A 19,051-nucleotide genomic window follows, 5' to 3' on the forward strand; every position below is an offset into this window, starting at 1 on the left:
ACCATATGACCCAGCAATTTTACTTCTAGGTGCATATCCAAGAGAATTAAAAATGTGCTCACACAGGGGCACCTGGGTGGCTCAGCCGGCTGAGCGTCCCACTCTTAATTTCGGCTCAGGTCATCTCAGGGTCATGAGATCAAGCCCTGTGTTGGGCTCCACGCTCGGTGGGGTGTCTGCTTGGGATTCTCTCTCTCCGTTTCCCCCTCCCCCTGCTCACACATGCTCTCCCTCCTTCTCTAAAGTAAGTAAATAAATCTTTAAAGAAAAAAATGTGCTCACACAAAAACTTATGGATGAACGTTCACAGAGATAGCCACAAAGTGGAAACACCACCAATTCCCTTCAACTTATAAATAGGTAAATAAAATGTTCTATAGCCATACAATGGAATATTATTTAGTGATAAAAAAGAATATAGAATTGATACATGCTACCATATAGGTGAACACGGAAAATATTATGCTATGTAAAAGACATTTCATTATATGAAATGTCCAGGAGAAGTAATCCATAGAGACAGAAAGTAGAGTAACAGTTGCCCAGGGACTAGGGGGTAGGGGGAGAAATTTGCGGAGAAAGAAAGTGACTGCTGATGGGTATGGGTTTCTTTCTGGAGTGATGGAAATATTCTAAAATTATAGAGTGGTAGGAGTTGCAGAACTCTGCAAATACACTAAGAACTGCTGCATTGTACATTTCAGAATGGTGGGTTTTATACACTCAATCAAGTTGTTTTGAAGAAAAATACATATATAAAATTATCCTTTGTTATGGACCTAACACATAGGAGGGTATTAGCTCAAATCAGGTATGCTTTTTCACCTAAGAGGCTGCACAAAGAGGGGTTTTACAAGGCGTGTAGGGGAGAGGGCAGCGTAAGACCCTCCCAGCAGAGGAAGGCTTTGTGGAGCTGGATGGTATGGCTGAGGTGCTGGAACAGTGTTCAGGGAACACAGTGTGTGAGGAAGCCAAGGATCCTAAAGAGAGAACAAGAGGTGGCAGAAGAGAAGAAAAAAGAGACTAGCGGGATGCCAAAAATAAACCTGACATATTTCAAACTTTTGTTTCCACAAGGTCTATGAATATCTAGAGGAGAAGGAGAATTTTCTCCTTTTCCTTCCTGTATCACTTTCTTATACCTCCCCTTACACCTACTTTTTATACTAATAACACCACTGTTAAATTCCATCTCTATTATCAGTTAATACATTAAACTATGTGGTAATTTTTCATTGGCAATTTAAAGATCATTTATCTTTTATCCAAATAAGAAACTTATCTCCCTGTTTATATTTCAGTTGCATATGTGAAGATTAGGGGGCTTCTAGGCCTAACTAATGAGGATAAAAATGTATATACATAAATTACACAAACTATACATAGATGATACTTCCATATATATAAGCTCCCAACTACACAAAGATGTGCTTAATTGAAATACGCACACTCCACTGTTTATATTTAAAGTTATATGACACATGGGTTGAGTGATTTTTTTAAAAAAGGCTAAAAATCATTTCCAAAATTATACCTCTCTCACTCCATATGATGGAAATTACTTCAATGAAAGATCTTAAAATCCCCAGTTTAAACTTACCTGAAAATTGGTTTCTTTCCATCCAGGTTTCTTGGCCAGCATCCTCACTAATGCCTGGCATGGCATTTCAGTTCGATCCATTAGTTCAACAGCCTTAAAGTAAAACAACAGACTGAGAGTTAGGGGGTTAATGATTAGCCAGGGAAAATGGTACATAAAAAAGTCAAGTAGGTGATTTAAAAGAGAAATGGAAACAAGGAAGGTTATAGAGGGAGCTTAGATAGCATTGTTTCTTAAGGTGATATTTGATGTACAGTTGTTTTATATTAATACCATTGAAACTCTTCCCAACACCCACCCTACATTTCAGAATTTCACAAAGAATTTGGTCCAAGGCATGTAACTGTAACGGTTTTCATTTGCCCAGTGTGTGGGAGAAACTGCTTATACATATTGTCAGTTATCTTATTTTCCTAAAAACATATAGGTTAGAAGTGGTTAAGTATTAAATTTCAAAGATTTACAAACTCAGGTCTAAACCTGATGCGTGGCACATGCAGGACTGAAAGCCAGGTCTCCTGCCTCAAATCCCAGTGCTCTTGTGGTTTCTACGTACCCTCCTCATTAGAATCAGAGTAAATGTCAAAAGGAGCTACCATGCTCCTTTCCAATACAGATTTCTGAAAGGAGCTTCTCATACCAAGTAATAATGTCTGTTCTTCTTACGAATCATGACAACAAAGAGTGAAACAGAGAAATGGATGATGGGTAGTTTAAGTGGAGCGACCTGTTTGGTTAGGTTAATGGTAACAATGTAAGGTTAATGAGCAAATACCGTGATATTAAAATTCATCTAAATCTTGTAATTCAAAATAAAACTACTTTTCTTAAGTACTAAGTTATGAGCTTACAGAAGCCATAGAAAGCAGATATTGAAAGATAAACACTACAGAGCTACTAAAAAACCAACCCCCCCATCTTTAGTTAACACCCCGAAACGTGTTCACTGGATATAAAACACAGCAAGTAGCGCAAGCACTTTGTCAATTTCATCACTTCTATATAATGTAATGTTCTTTCACATTGAACTCATCCCTATGCATCTATCTACCTTTTGGAACTCTTCCATACAGGCCAGCCTTTCCTTCCAGTTACTGCTGTCTAGAAGCTGTATACAGGTAGCAGGAAGGACAGCTGAAGCTTTTTCTTCACATACTTCTATCTGTAAGATACAAAAACATTAAAATTAAGAATTGCTTAAGGGAGGACACCTGGGTGGTGCAGTCGGTTAAAGTGTCCAACTCTTTGTTTCATCAGCTCAGGCCGTGATCTCAGGGTCATGAAACGGAGTCTTGTGTCGGGCTCACACTCAGCGCAGAGCCTGCTTAAGATTCTCCTTCCCTCTCCCCCCCCACCCCTGCCACTGCCCTGGCAACACGCTCATTCTCACATGCTCTCTATCTCAAATNTCAAAAAAAAAAATTAAAAAAAAAAAAAAAAAAAAAAAGAACTGCTTAAGGAAACAGATGACAAGAATGTAAAAATACCCCAGGCCAAACTACATGAACACTCCACAGGTATGCTATAGTATCTGAAGCTTCTATTCTACTACCATAATGGGGAAGTTCATCCAAGGCACAGTTTTAATAAGCAAAAAATTATCGATTAACTATATGTTATAGAACTCAGCAAACAAAGATCTCAAATCTTGTAGGAATTGACCTTCCACGCTTTTATGAGTTTGAGGCACCTTGCAGAATACTGACCGAGAGCTCCGGTTCCACTATTTCTTTGGTCTCCAATCCTTTCTTGTTCTTGGTTCCAGCGCTCCCTGCACCTCCTGGTGCAGCTGTTTTCCCCTTCTTAGGTGGCCCACCAGCCTAAAAGCAATTAAAAAACAAAAACTAAACTAAACTAAACCACTTAGGATTTAGAACAGTGGTTTTTCAACTTTTTTGGGCCAGAGACGCTCTGAAAATTTGATTAAAAATGAAGGACCACTCAACCAATCAAATACAGGGTATTTTTGGTACCCACAGAACTTAACACTTTCAAGGGGAGTTCAAGGGCACACAGACCTCCTGAAGACCATTCATGGGGAAATCTGCAGACCCCCATTATTAAGAACCTCTAATTCAGAATGAGATAAAGAGATAAATGAAGTGAAAATGTACTGGAATTATACTACATTTACAGATTGAGAATTAACATTTGATGCCTTTAAATACCTCTAAATCTTTCCTACACTAGTAAAGGACAGTTTCTAACTTCTAGCAGCTAACCAATACCTCACCACCGGATATCCCAATAACAGGAAAACATTATTAACTCAATGCAGAACTACCTAATTTTGAAGGACTAGAGCGGTTGTTAACGGCAATGCCACCGAGTGGTCTAGCTGTGTTGAAGATGGCCACAGAAATGAATCTTTTTATTGCTGTGATAGCGCTTCAGCTGGCCTACTTTAATTTCCCAAGTATATGACCATATGATCGCAAGTGGTAACTCTGCCTTTTTCTTCCTCATATTAACACAAGTTTTACTTTATTCTTTTATCTAACTGGAGAACGTTATTAAACAATAAGGGTACTGGCAGGCATTCTCTGTTTTACTCCTCACTTTCACAGGAATACTAGTGTTTCATCACTATGAAGCATGATGCTGACTTGTGGTTTGCTGGGTCTACTGCTATCTATAGATCTATTTCTATATATTTAGCCACTTCAAAGTATGTGGTTAAGAATTTTTATCATGGGGGTGGGGTGGCACAGCGGTTGAGCGTCTGCCTTTGGCTCAGGGCATAATCCCGGCGTTATGGGATCGAGCCCCACATCAGCCTCCTCCGCTATGAGCCTGCTTCTTCCTCTCCCACTCCCCCTGCTTGTGTTCCCTCTCTCGCTGGCTGTCTCTATCTCTGTTGAATAAATAAAATCTTAAAAAAAAAAAAAAAGAATTTTTATCATGAAGATATGCCAAAATCTATTATATTCCTTTTCAGTGTCTGAAATTAGATTTCTTTTCATCTCTAAATTTAGTTAAGTTTTTGAATATTAATATTGAACCATCCTTGCAATCCTGGAATAAACTTCAGTTGGTCATACTTTTTATTATACCCACTAGCTTCTATCTGCTAATACTGTATACTGTAATACAGTATAATACTGTATATATACAGTATACATATGTACCATACACATATATGTATACATACAGTATATATATACTGTATATACTGCTAATACCCTGTAATATGTATATCACTCCAGTTTTGAAAGGTCACAAGAAAATCACAGTTTATCACAAGGCACACAGCCAATGGCAGTAACGTTAATACGGTAACACACATCACTGTTCACATCATTCCTTCTTTCCATTTTGGATATTTATTAAACTATGCCCCAAACCTAAGAAAGATAAAATAACAGAGAGCCAAGTTAGTCTTCAACATCCAGACCACCTCTGAAACCAATGTTATTTTGAACATAATCTGAGCTTTTAAGGTGTAGTTGCTGCTGGGTTTTTTAATCGTATGAAGACCTCCAGAACTTGCCAGCTCATATCTGCAGTACAATTTTGCTGGTTTATAATAACAACCTGATAGAGATTTCGTTTTCCGACCCTAAAAACAGAAAATTTTATACTCTTTGACTAACTAGAACAACTCTTCTGGATCCTTTCAGCACTCTCTGTAGAGAGAGACACCTCAATTAACAAATCTCCTACATATATACATATTTTTACAGACATATATATGTTTACTGGATTAATAGGCATATTGGTAATAAATCTTTTCAAAAGAAGAACGTGTTGTGATTTAGCAGCATGAGTAGCAAAACTGACCAAGGTGACATTATTAATGTTAAGTGCCTTGCCACACTTTCTTTATTTAATGGTACTTTATGATCCCTCAAAATGCACTCCTGTACCTTCATTACCATTTTTAGCTCTATTAAAGTTTACTTAACCAAATGTATTGTTGGAATACTCCTTGCTGATGGACATTGTGCTATATTTTCAATGTGGTAATGAGTTCATTTCTCAAATGAAGTCATACTGGAAGGACGACCATGAACCTGAGATTCAGATCCTGCCTTACTAGATTCTAACTTTTAAACCATGTTTTCCAAGTCATCTATTAACCTTAGTAGCAGGTGCCTTTTTTAAGGGTCCTGGTTTGGGTGCTGAAATGTCCTTTGTGTCCTTATCTCCTGCAGCCCCTGAAGTGGCAGTCCTTCCAGGAACAGGCTTGAATTCCTTCTTATCAGCGGCAAGTCCAGCTTTCTTACCATGTACCAGCTCTACCTTTTCTGAACATTCTTTGATCTAGAGAATGAAATTAAGATGAACATCATTAAGCCCAAGCTCTGAAATATAATCACTGTATCAGTATTTAATAAGTCATCTAAACAATTATATGAGAATCCAGAAAGTTTCCTTTTCAGGAAAAATATCCACTTTCTTACATTTTATTTCTACACAAATTAAAATTATAATAAACATACAATAACCACTTTATAGAAAACATTCATATTTAGAAAGGTAATCTTCCAGATATTAGAAACAAATTTATCTTAAAACATTCTTTTTACCTCCTCTATGGACTGATCACTCAGGTTTTTTTGATTTTTATTGTTTGTTTTTTATAATTTGAAAGCTATTTCTACTCATATCACCGCTGTAGCTTCAAATGAAATTTAAACCCTCAGAAGCTGTGTTTTCACACTGCAGGCCTGAACTACCAGGGGCAAATGAAAGAATTTTCACAAGCTGATCAGCATTTTTGTCTTCATGAAATAGACAAAATCGATACAAAATTGTAATACAAAGAGATAGGATTGTTGTCCAATTTCATTACAAGCTATCATTAACCTACCTTATCAAGCTTGAGTTTGTCCACATCAGCTAAGAATGGATTTACTGCTTTCTCCCCCACCACTTTCAAAGCAGTACCCAATGCTTCAAATGCAGCATCTCTGACTTCAGGAGCAGAATCATTGATGTGCTGTGGCCCAGAAGAAGAAAAATGATCTTAATAAAAGACAGTTTAGGTATTATTAATTTTAATTCAGACTGGTGATTATTGGATAAAGAACTTGCTTTTTACAGTTTACTGAAGCTAAGTGTAGCTTTCCTTTTGCCAACTAACAGTTACTCTTTCACATACTCTTTTTGGGTTAAGGAAACCTCTGGTAATCCATTCAGCAAATAAGGGCTTCCTTTTCCTCCTATCCTCTATTTAAAACGCCTCATATGCAAATGATCTTCAAAGACTCCAAATTGTATGCCTGTGCGCTTGGCCAGATCCAGCAGAACACCAGTATATGGGCCAAATAAGAAACAAAATGTTTAGCAGTTAGTGGAATCATAAAGCTAACTTGTACTTTTCTTTGGGAATGGGAACACAGAGTACAAGAATTTGGATTCAGTTTCCAAAACTACAGTTTCCAAAGTCTGTTCCTTAAAAGACCATAATCTACTGAAATCTGAAAGTCAACTAGTCCCCGTTCATAATTAATACGGAAAAAAAATCTTCCCTAAGTATAAGAAATTTCCCCAATTCCAAAGTGAAGTCTTTACCTTAAGTAGAGCAGCACAAAAGGGCTTTAGCAAGCTCTTTGGTAGAGTAGAAGCAGTGCAGTGGCGGAAGCTTCTTGCAATGAAAAGCGATGTCTGCTGCTTGATGGTTGGATTTTTATTATCCATGACTGCTAAAACATCCTCACTGATGTTCTGTAGTGTGGTCTGTAGAAAAGGAAGCATGGTCACTGAGCTTTTCTCAACTGTAAGAATAATCAAAATATTACACTGACAAAATTTACTTCAGACCGAAGTGCAAACTCATGCTGTGGCCTTACAGTGAGGAAGATGGCATCGATTGCCTCCTGCAGGGCTTGTACCACTTGAGGCTTCTTCTCTTTGAATTTTTCCAAAATGGTTGGGACAACCTGTAAAATCGAACAGCTGGAATATTATTTTGCTGGCAACAAAAACAAACGAGGTACTGACATGCCACATGAATGAACCTGGAAAATATGCCACATCAAAGAAGCCAGTCATAAAGGACCACATATGTATGATCCATTTAAATGATTTCATGAAATGTCAAATCCACACAGGCAGAAGTAGGGGGTGCTTGCTAATGGGTAGAGGGGTTTTCTGGGGGGTGATGAAAATGTTCTGGAATTAGAGGGTCGTGACAGTTCTACAACCTTGTGAATATATTAAAGCCATTTAATTAGACACCTTAAGAGGGTGAATTTTATCGTATGTAAGTTATATCTCAATAAAGCCATTATTAAACAAGGTTTGGTGCTACCAAAACAAAGTGAACATCCAAGATGGATAAAAAGTCATCTGCTTTCTGAAGGGCACGAGGATCTTATGGCAGAACAATTACGGGTTCCCATTCTGCACCATGGTAGCAGTGCTTCTCAACCCTTTTTCTGCATCTACATCTTAATGCACCCATATAACCATTTCTATCAGTCACATCTCTTATTAGACAAAAAGATTCTCAAGTAGGTGGACTCAGGATAGAGGAGAACAGGTATAGTATATAATTTTTCTTCCCCACCTAAGATTCTGATATACTTCACTAGACTGGGATGTCTCCCCCCTTTACTACACTAAGAAAAAGCAATAGAACTAAAAATCATAGCAATTTTGATCAGAAGGATATCCTCTTATTCAAGTACTATGTTTAGATCAATAAAGCTGGAATTTTTATAATTTTTATCTTATAAATCATCTGCAATTCATAAAATATTTATTGAATACCTAATACATCTATTGAGCACCAGGCACTGTGCTAGCAGGCAAATTAAAGTTGTCTTTTAAGGTCCAAAAGATATAGCAAAGCTCAAAGGCATCCAAAACAATTTTTTTAAGATTTCACATTAGTGACAGAGACCAGAAGGAACATAGTTTCCATGGAGAAATATAAAAGACTTTTTAATACTAGGAGCTAATTATAAACTTGAAAATCAAGATCTTTTGGGGCGCCTGGGTGGCTCAGTCGTTAAGCGTCTGCCTTCGGCTCAGGGTGTGATCCTGGCGTTCTGGGATCGAGCCCCACATCAGGCTCCTCCGCTAGGAGCCTGCTTCTTCCTCTCCCACTCCCCCAGCTTGTGTTCCCTCTCTTGCTGGCTATCTATCTCTGTCAAATAAATAAAATCTTTAAAAAAAAAAAAAAAAGAAAAGAAAATCAAGATCTTTTAATGGTTATAAAGCTAAAGTTCACTTTTATATGTATTTTACGAAAAAGATAGCTTATAAATAGCTAAAGAAAATAAACCTGAGCCATTAATATGCTTGACATCAAATACTGTATAATAGTTTTAAAGGGGATGGGGAGATACTCTAAACTATAAGCTTTGTAACTTTAAGCTACATAACAAAATGTCACAAAGCCAGAATCAGAACTCAAACTGGGCCAGGTAAGCATCTAACCAGGATTTAGTAAATTAAAATGTAACTTAAAAATTGTCTTCTGGGTTAAAAGTCATTACTAAGACAAAAGTATATTCTTTTTTTTAAAAGTATGCTAATAAGTAACACAAAACTTACCAAAAGTTAATTAACACACTGATTGCATATACACAAATAAGTATTGCATAATAAATATTATTGCTATAAAATATTGTTTATAGTTTTATTCCAATTCATAATTTACATGTCTAAGGGTTTTATGGACCCATATTTTTATTTCCCTGCTAACAAGTTAGTCATGACTCATTTTTATTTGGTAGTGTCTTTTTTTTTTTTCAGTTAAGTTCTCTGAAATTATTTTTAATGCTATGAGTAAGCAAGCTCCAAATACCATAACTGAGCTTAGACATTAATTTCACAACATAAAACTGACACATAACTACAAACTATGAGGAGCCCCAAAAGTCATTCTAGGTAACCAAATAATCAAGTGGCTAGTAAGTTCAACCCTGAAGTTTAGTATGGTCAATTTTCAGAATGCTGCACCATTCTAAGTAATTCAGACCAGATTTAGAGGCCAATTGACAAATGCCACAGTAAAAGAAAACATCTCTATTTATTAAAACTGTTACCAAACTTGAGTGCATCTAAATTTACACAAAGAAGAGAGTATATTCCACAATTGTCTCCAGTCACATTTCTTAGAATAAATTAAACTGATATACCACCAAGAGTGGAATCAATATAAAATGTTTCAAGTATATAAGTAAATTATTATTTTTTGAATAAGAAAACACTTTAATATACATTTTATATATTCATCTTCCCTTCTGGTTTTATACTGCCTTTCCTACTTTCATAACCACTCTGGGTGGTTATCACAAGTCTCATTTTATCCTGTTATACTGCATATAATCTTATAAGAACAAAGCAAAATATTAGTAAGTAAATAAACAATAAGCAAATCAACTCAACTAAGTATTTAGGCCATGTACCCAATTTCCTATATAAAGCTAATGAATTTAGTTATAACTGATATCTTTACTAAAATGTTGTAAGGGGTTATACTCAATATTAATAAAACTTACGAAAAATTCACTTTGTCCAATATATAGAGATCTATTCCAAAGAGCTGTTTTAAAACATAAAGCAAGCTAGCCTGACACTCGTGGTAATGTTGATTTGTATCTAAAAAGGAGCGTTACTCACGTGTCCTGCATATTGTCCAAATTTCTTCCTTAGCCCAACAGCCAGGCCAGTAAGACATTTTGCTGCCAAAGCCACCAACATGACATTGGTGTCCTTTCCAACAACCTACAAAGAGGGGGGAAGAAAGGAAAACAAAAACAGTCACAACTCTGGAGAAGGGAACTGAAAATGTATTCTTAAAAGAACCCTGCAAGCTGTTATGCTAACGGATAGCCAATTTTGTTTCCTACAAAAGAGGAAAATTCTTCCTTGACAATATCAAATTTGAGGGTGTCCTTTCATTCTGTTTAGTCTCCTACCTTAAAGTTCTACCAATAACATAGACATAAAACCACAACTGCAAATAGCTAACTTTCCATTAGTGGTAGTCTGGGATGCCAGCGTCGCACAACTCTGCAGGAGGGGACTCTGATAATGGCAGAGAAGCTGCAGGCCTGCTGACTTTGTTCTGGGCCAGGAAAAGCCAAAAGACAGTGGATCTCAGAGGAAAGATGCCACAGGGCAACAGCTCCAACGTTTCTACCCAAGGAGCACCAGTAGAAACTGGTATAAGTATATCCAAGAAGTCCATGGGGACTCCAAGTTGCAAATGCCATTGCAACTCTTCCTCTGAGGGAGCTTCTGGCCTTGCGGCTGCCATTTTACATACCTAACGATCCTCAAGTGTGCATTTAAAGTCTCTTAGCAGAATTTCTCCAGCATTATTTATACCACCACCCTCCTTTCACTCTTTACTCTTTTCCTGGGTAGAAGTAATGCTTCCATTCCATCTCAGATTTTATTTAGTCCCTAAGATCTTGTATTCCATAAGTAGAATGCTTCCTTCCAGATTCCCTGAATTAAACAATCCCTAATGCATAGCATGCAAGGAAGTTCTAGATGGCATCTACATGCACTCCCTCAGTGCTAAGGAGTAATGATTAAGAGGCAAGATTAACATTTATTAAAAACAAATTAGATGCCATAATTTTATAGGTGCTTTACAATCCTTATTTCATTTAATTTTTCAACCAAAACCCTATAAACTAGGTAATATCAAATTTTGCAGATTTCAAAAATTAAATAGATTAACATGCTCAAGGTCAGAGCTAGCAAATGTGATGTGATTTAAACCCAGCTCTGTTTTGACTCCAAAGCTTTTGCTTTCTTTACTAAAGCATATTCACACTGTAAATTCATGTTATGGCAAATTCATTTTTCTTATGAGAAGATCAGGGTCCTATTAAACATTTTGTTAAATTTCTAACTACTATAAATCCATAGAGAAAAAACTTCCATTCAGTTCTGTATTAAACTCACTATCAGCATTTATAAATGTTTGGATTATCTTTTTTAACCAAAAGAACTTAAAGGAATTATTTAGATGCTAGACTTCATATTTAGCGTATAAATGTATATTCTAGGGATGGTCATCGAAAACATGCCAGACCCCATTCGAAGAAATCTTAGTTCAATGAATCTGGGATGGGATTTGCAACCAGTATTTTAATATAGCTGAAAAGGAAAAGACCATCAATCAATCCCTATCCACCATTAGAGCAATAATCAATAGGAGCTGAACCCTAGACACTGATGGCCCTGATGGAAATCTTGAAGAGGATCCTGTGACCCTATTATAGCTCAAGATGGTAAAGGATTGAATGAACTTACAGGTGAGTTATGGACCAGACCTATCTGCCTTCAACACTCGTTGTCAAACATCAAAGTTTAATTAAACAAGTTGTTCTAAATTAAGAAATGGGAGTGGGGAAGGCGGAGAATTATTTATTTTTAAGAAATAGCATATATATGGGGGGACTCCATTCCAGGCTCTGTCTAGAGTCTGTCTAAATCTCCATGACTCTGTTCTAGACTAGGGAAAGGAAGCTTTAGCTCACAATATTAATTTAACCTAAATAATGGGAAATATTCTTTAATTAAAAGTGTTGTCACTTCTCCCATAACTCTAGGCCTACAATATGATTTTAAGCACAGTTGATCCTTGAACAATGTGAAGGTTAGGGGCACTGACACCCCCAATGCAGTCGAAAATCAACATATAACTTTTGACTCCCCCAAAACTTAATTACTACAGAAGCCTTTCTGATAACATAAATAGTTGATTAACACATATTTTGTATGTTATATTCTATATTCTTAAGATAAAGCTGGAGAAAGAAAATATTATTAAGAAAATCACAAGGAGGGAGGGGTGCCTGGGTGGCACAGCGGTTAAGCGTCTGCCTTCGGCTCAGGGCGTGATCCCGGCGTTATGGGATCGAGCCCCACATCAGGCTCCTCCGCTATGAGCCTGCTTCTTCCTCTCCCACTCCCCCTGCTTGTGTTCCCTCTCTCGCTGGCTGTCTCTATCTCTGTCGAATAAATAAATAAAATCTTAAAAAAAAAAAAAAAGAAAATCACAAGGAAAATACATTTCTAGTACTGTTCTTTACTTATTGAAAAAAATCCTCATGTAAATTGACCCATGCAATTCAAACCTGTGTTGTTCAAGGGTCAGCTATTAATTATCAATTAGTATTTATTTTAAACTAATAATGTAAGCTACTGGTTAATAGTAACCAACACAAAAACACTCTGTTGACAAAGTCAGGAGTCAATGAAATCCACCATGTTTATCAAACTATGATGAATCTAAGCAGTAAAGGGGGAAATGTAGAAAGACCAAGTGAAAAAAAAGTTAATACCACAAAAAAAGTTAGCAAGTGTGTATAATAAAATACTTTGAAGACCCAAACCTTAATCTAAAGATGTAAAAAAAATATATATATATCTACCAGCATCCATAGGTAATTAGCCAAGTCAAAGAAGCTAGCGGGGGGGAGGTGGAGTAAGGGGTAGGGGAGAAAGTATCTTATAAATGAAAGAACTATAACCTGTGAAAGCAGGAAAGCCCACAAAATATGCTAAGTCATGCAACAACTTGAAAGAAGACAGTTTAAGAAATAATTTCAGGAATACCGAAAGGAATTTCAAAATGAGTAGTTCGGCATTACTTGTATAAGGCAAAAAAATTGGGAGCTTAGCGGGATTTCTTGATATAGTCAACAGATTGAAGAGAGCATTTATGGAGGGATAAGGGATCGGTCTGTAGCCTATTCAGTCTCCTCTTCCATTTCCTCATTTCCCCATTTTTGACACGTCCCTGTTAAGTCAACAAAATATGGAGAAGAAGTTCGTGTTTACATGCAAGTAAAATCACATAAAAATTTTTAAATGCCTTGTTCCTGGTTTATTTATACAACTGAAGTTAACTTTTCATTGTTTTAAATATTTTAGCCACAAAATTAAATTTCTTTTTACTTGTTTGTAAGCCTTTGATCACCCCCCACTCCACCATGTGAAGAGGGAGAAGTTTCTCATAGAAATCTATTGTCTATGTCTACCCAAATATAAAATCCATGATCCTCTCTGTAAATAGAGAGAGAGAATATATTTATATTCAAATGTCAAAGGAAATCACAGAACAGTATTTGAACAGCTAATATCCTACAAAAATGCATGTAGAGAACATCAATTAATATTTGTATCATTAGACAAGAAAAAAATAAAAGCTTTTATCTGAGGCACGGAGAATTCAGGGACAAGTAATAAGATTACAGATAATAATTGTAGGCTGGAATTTAGAGAGAATCTGAAGTTCTCAATGCCACTAGAATTCCATTTCCCTCTCTTAGTACCTTTCTACCCTTTCTCTTTCCTCCCATACTCCAGGTTGGTGAAATCTTTTCCCTATGGGCAATTCCCTTCTAATTAACCTGAGTTTGGGGCTCTTCAAGATTGGAAGACTGAGGACTAAACAAGATTGGGAAAAATCATTCCTCCAAATCTCACTTGGAGGAAAGCATGGGAAGCTGACTAAGAGAAAACATAGCCCATCCTCTTTACTCACTGATTCCATATTTGAGAATTCACCTACTTATTAACATTTATTTATAACCCCCAAATCGATACTCGCGGCACTCTCCTAGTCATTCACAGACAAGCATATGGCTGTGAAAAATCTGAGTTGCCTGGTGTGCACATTCCCAGCTGAGAATGAACAAGGCAACACTCTGCCTTCTTCTTTCAGCTCTCACACTGTAAACAAGTATCTTTTTCATGGTCTGTTTAGTGCTGCATTTCTTTTTCTTTCTTTCTTTTTTTTTTTTCATTTTTGTGATTTTTGTTGGTGCTTTCACTGTTTTAAATGGCCCCCAAGTGTAGTGCTGAAATGCTGTCTATTGTTCCTAAGTGTAAAAAGGCCTGACACAGAAATTACGTGTGTCAGATAAGCATTGTTCAGGCAGAAGTTACAGAGCTGTTGGCCATGAGTTCAATGTTAATGCATCAATAATATATATTAAATGAGACCTTTTCAAATAAAATAAAACAAGTTATGTATTGACTGATGAAAATGTCGAGACCAAAGAGTTGCAGGACCCTAGCCCTATGTTTCCTTAGGAGCAACTGGTTCAGTATTCACTAATTCGGTGTTGTGGTGACCTTACAGAACATACCTACTATGAATAATGAGAATTACTGTACCTACATGTGCATATAATTAAAGATTAACCTCCCCCCCCACCATTCTAATCCTCTGCAATTTTAGGCTGAAGAAGCAAATTAAACTCTTCTCTATTCAAGAACATGTCTTTGGAGTTTGTTCTTAAGCTCTATAACTATATTCACAATATTTGATCTATACTTTCAAATTTTATGAAAAGCCACTACATACAAATTTATCAACCAGCAGCAACTCCAAAGGAGTATTTTCTAAAAGCGTTTCTGTCTTATTTAGCACTTACCTGCTTTATAATGGCCACACATCCTTCACTTTACACGCAAATATACAATGTGGCATCATTTGCTATCTAATGGGAAGATATGCTTCATATTTAACATCTGTCCCATTAAATAGAGCCAATTTAAACAGTTCATCCTATGGAATTATAAAATTGGAATATTTTGTTCTACATCACCAAGACCCTCTCTTTCTTGAGGTTTGCATATGCTACCAGACAGGATAAAGAAAAGTGATAATAAATAAAGACCGAAAACCAATCCCTCCAAACTAACCTAGGACAATCATTTTAAACACTCCTTTACAAGGGTATGCCTATAATTAGAAAACCACCGATAGTGTTCCTTAAATGGCAATGTAGTCGTGATAAAAAAAGATGACTGATGGCGAGAAACTCAAAGGCCTGGTCTGTTGTCAGGTTACCAGTGTTGACACTCTTCCCACTTACCTTCTTTAATGCTTTGACTAAATCTGCATAATCGCCTGCTTCCAGTTTGGGATTTTTCACTAGAACTTCTACAGCCTCCAGAGCTTCTTTCCTCTCTTGCCATTTTTTTGCTTCCTGCAAGACACAGAATGAGTCACTTGTAGAGTAGAAATTAGGAGGAAAAATAAAAAAATAAAAGTCTTATTTCTCACATGCTCCCAATTCAAAGATACATAATTAGTTTTTGTTTTCAGAAACTTTTTTCTAAAGCTGGTTAAAAAAAAACAAAACTGCCGAACTGTGCAGCCCATCAGAATGTTTTGGTCATATATATAAAATTTTGTTCATACATAGTACTTTCATAACATTTCATAACCCTAGAGTTCTATAAGTAAAAGAATGGGATGCCATAGACTAAATGTTAGTAAGCAAGTATTAAACAGGAAACATTGCTAGAAAGTGTTTCTAGCATATGTCATAGTGGCACAACTATAGGAGAAAGAAATTTACATACTGACAACATTAAAAAGAACAGAAAAAGACAATCACATAAACAACAACCAAAACTGCTCTAATCTTGGAGATCAGTTTTATACATTTGTGGTACGATGCTAATTGTTTTGTTTTATGGCCATAAAGCAGAAAATACTTCACTAGAGATCAAGCAATCATTCAATAATTTTGCATACCCACTATTTGAAAGAACTGGGGATACAACGAAGATGACAAACTTGCCACCCTGGAGGAGATTACAGTACGATTTAATTTACCAAGTATTTCTTAATCAGAAGTTAATGGGGGACTGAAGGAGCTTGTCAGCAGAGAGCTAGGAAGATCTGCAATAAATAACTACTAGATCATGGCCACTATGATAAGAGAAGTACAAGCTGCTTTGGTATTGTAGCAAGAGGACTTAACCTACTTTAGGCTGACAGGTAGGATCTCCCCTAAAAAATGATCCTTAAGGTGAGACCTAGAGGATGAAGTATTATGGGGTGGATCGGGTGAATGTTACAGACAGAAAGAACAGCATATGTTAAGGTCCAGAGTTTGGGGGGCGGGGGTGAGTGTAGCACACATGATACTGGGAGAAGTTCAGGATGACAGGAGCACAGAGGGAGAGCAATTAGAGAAGGTAAGGTTGCAAGGTAAGCAGGGGGCCTCAAAGGTGCTTAGGTGGCCTCGATGGCCATAGAATGACTTCAGACATCATATTAAACTCATGGAAGCCACTGGAAGGATTTCAGTGAGGCAATGATATGGGAAGATTTTTATTTTCAAAAATGATAGCCTTGATTACATTGGGGATGGGAAGGAGACAAGAGCAGAAACAGGGAGTCTTACAAGAAGACTACCACGGCACGTGGGGCAAGAGACGATGGTGGTGGTTGGCATAAGTTTCTTAGTTGGGGATAACTGTGTTTCTTGGGGTACATTTAGCATAGTCTGGAGACATTTTTGATTGTCAGACTTGAGGAATGGTTACTGGTATCTGGTGGGTAAATGCCAGAGATGCTGCTACACATCCCACAGCGCCCAGGACAGCCCCCCAAAACCAAGAATTATCTGGCAAGAAATGCCAACAGTGCCAAGGTCAAGGAACCCTGGGGCAAAGTAGTGGCAGTGGGACGGAGAAAAGGAGATGAATTTGACAGATATTTAAAGGTAAAACCAGAGGACAATGAGGAAAAAGGAGACGTCAAGAATAATGCTATGGGTTTTGGCAAGACGTGTTAAAAGAAAGTGCTAGAGTAGGTACACATACACAGCAGTATGTGAACAAAGAAGCAACCGATTCACTCTACTAAGGAAGATATGGGGTGCAAAGGGGTGTACCAGGAAAAGGGCTCAGCAGAACAATCTGATTATAATCAAGGAATGAAATAAATGAAAGAAGGTTACCATTACTTACAATTTTGTCATAAAAGTCTTTGGGAAGTTTGGAAAGAATTTCTACTGCTTCCAAAAGCTCATAAGCATCTATTTGTGGCACCTCATCACCATCGTCACCACCTTCCAGGAGAAAAACAAAACAAACCTTAAAAATGGATAGAAGGTTTTTACTTATCAAATAGTTATCAATCCTGTCACACTCTGATGAAATCTTGATATAGATGGAATCAGTTATTAATGCTATAAACAACTGATATTGTATTAAATGGCAGCCCTACAAAATGTGCCTAGTAAACATAGGTTCTTGAAGTAGGGCCTGTTCTTGCTAATTTTCATAGAAACCAGTGTTTAAAATGGGCTTACCTCCCTCAGCATCGCCCCCAGCTGACTGTTGCTGTTCCAATTTAGCTTCTAGTTCTTGTTGGGAACGCAGAAATCGACTTGGTTTAGGGGTACCCGTTGGCAATTTGACCCATTCTTCTTCTAGTTCTTTCAACTACAAATATCATAAAATATTTTTTAAAACATACCTACATCTTCACCATTTATATTTACTAACATCAGAACCCAATTTCTTATTTATGTGATTCTAACAGGGCAAAAACAAAAAATACATTTAAAGTGTATACATTTGGGGAAAAAAATGAAACGAGACGAAACCAGAGAGGAGACAAAACTGTAAGAGACTCTTAATCTTAGGAAACAATCTGAGGGTTGCTGAAAGGGAGGGAGTGGGGGTCGGGTAACTGGGTGATGGACACTGGGGAGGGTATGTGTTGTAATGAGCACTGGGTATTATATAAGACTGATGAATCACAGACCTGTACCCCTGAAGCAAATAACACATTATATGTTAATTAATTGAATTTAAATTTAAAAAAATAAAATAAAATATGCATTTGGTAACATAAACCAAACTGACATATTTACTACCGAAGATGTATGACTAAGCACTTAGAAAAAAGAATAAAATCCACTTTTTAGGACACTCATTAGTTCATGAATTCAGATATATTTGTATCAGATAAAGTCTCTAAAGCCAAATATAATAAAAAACAGATAAAATGTATGCTGAACAAACATATTAAGTACTGCCACCCAACAGCATTATAAAGGAATCTTTTAGGGGCGCCTGGGTGGCGCAGTCGTTAAGCGTCTGCCTTCGGCTCAGGGCGTGATTCTGGCGTTATGGGATCGAGCCCCACATCAGGCTCCTTCACTATGAGACTGCTTCTTCCTCTCCCACTCCCCCTGCTTGTGTTCCCTCTCTCGCTGGCTGTCTCTATCTCTGTCAAATAAATAAATAAAATCTTTAAAAAAATAAAAAATAAAAAATAAAGGGATCTTTTAAATTTCTATAGACTCAACACTGACATACTGGAATCACTGAATGCATGGTATTTAACTTGAGAGGACAACATAAAATTAGACACAGTTATGTTCAGAAAAAAAAAATCAACTGACTTCAAAATTAAGAATGAAAAATATGGGGCGCCTGGGTGGCACAGCGGTTAAGCGTCTGCCTTCGGCTCAGGGCGTGATCCCGGCGTTGTGGGATCGAGCCCCACATCAGGCTCTTCCGCTATGAGCCTGCTTCTTCCTCTCCCACTCCCCCTGCTTGTGTTCCCTCTCTCACTGGCTGTCTCTATCTCTGTCAAATAAATAAATAAAATCTTTAAAAAAAAAATAAAAATAAAAATAAAAAAATAAAAAAAGAATGAAAAATAATTATTTCTAAGGACAGAATATCAACAACAACAGGAAGGAAATACCT

General features: G+C 37.0%; 1 protein-coding gene across 3 annotated transcripts in view; it reads right to left on the reverse strand.

Moving 5' to 3' along the window:
- The window catches only part of CKAP5 (cytoskeleton associated protein 5), a 102,119-nt gene that overhangs the window by 39,935 nt on the left and 43,133 nt on the right, over nt 1-19,051 (reverse strand). For all 3 annotated transcript variants that reach the window (XM_034644728.1, XM_002921626.4, XM_019802159.2), the window contains 11 exons: nt 17,641-17,773; nt 17,297-17,397; nt 15,406-15,519; nt 10,178-10,282; nt 7,396-7,485; nt 7,118-7,282; nt 6,414-6,542; nt 5,681-5,863; nt 3,307-3,420; nt 2,652-2,762; nt 1,601-1,693 (listed from right to left, as the gene is read on the reverse strand). In XM_034644728.1, the coding sequence (XP_034500619.1) occupies nt 1,601-1,693; nt 2,652-2,762; nt 3,307-3,420; nt 5,681-5,863; nt 6,414-6,542; nt 7,118-7,282; nt 7,396-7,485; nt 10,178-10,282; nt 15,406-15,519; nt 17,297-17,397; nt 17,641-17,773 (1,338 nt within the window). The remainder of the gene's footprint in view (nt 1-1,600; nt 1,694-2,651; nt 2,763-3,306; nt 3,421-5,680; nt 5,864-6,413; nt 6,543-7,117; nt 7,283-7,395; nt 7,486-10,177; nt 10,283-15,405; nt 15,520-17,296; nt 17,398-17,640; nt 17,774-19,051) is intronic.

The sequence above is a fragment of the Ailuropoda melanoleuca genome, chromosome 16 (assembly GCF_002007445.2).
Source record: "Ailuropoda melanoleuca isolate Jingjing chromosome 16, ASM200744v2, whole genome shotgun sequence".
NCBI classification, from domain to species: Eukaryota; Metazoa; Chordata; class Mammalia; order Carnivora; family Ursidae; genus Ailuropoda; species Ailuropoda melanoleuca.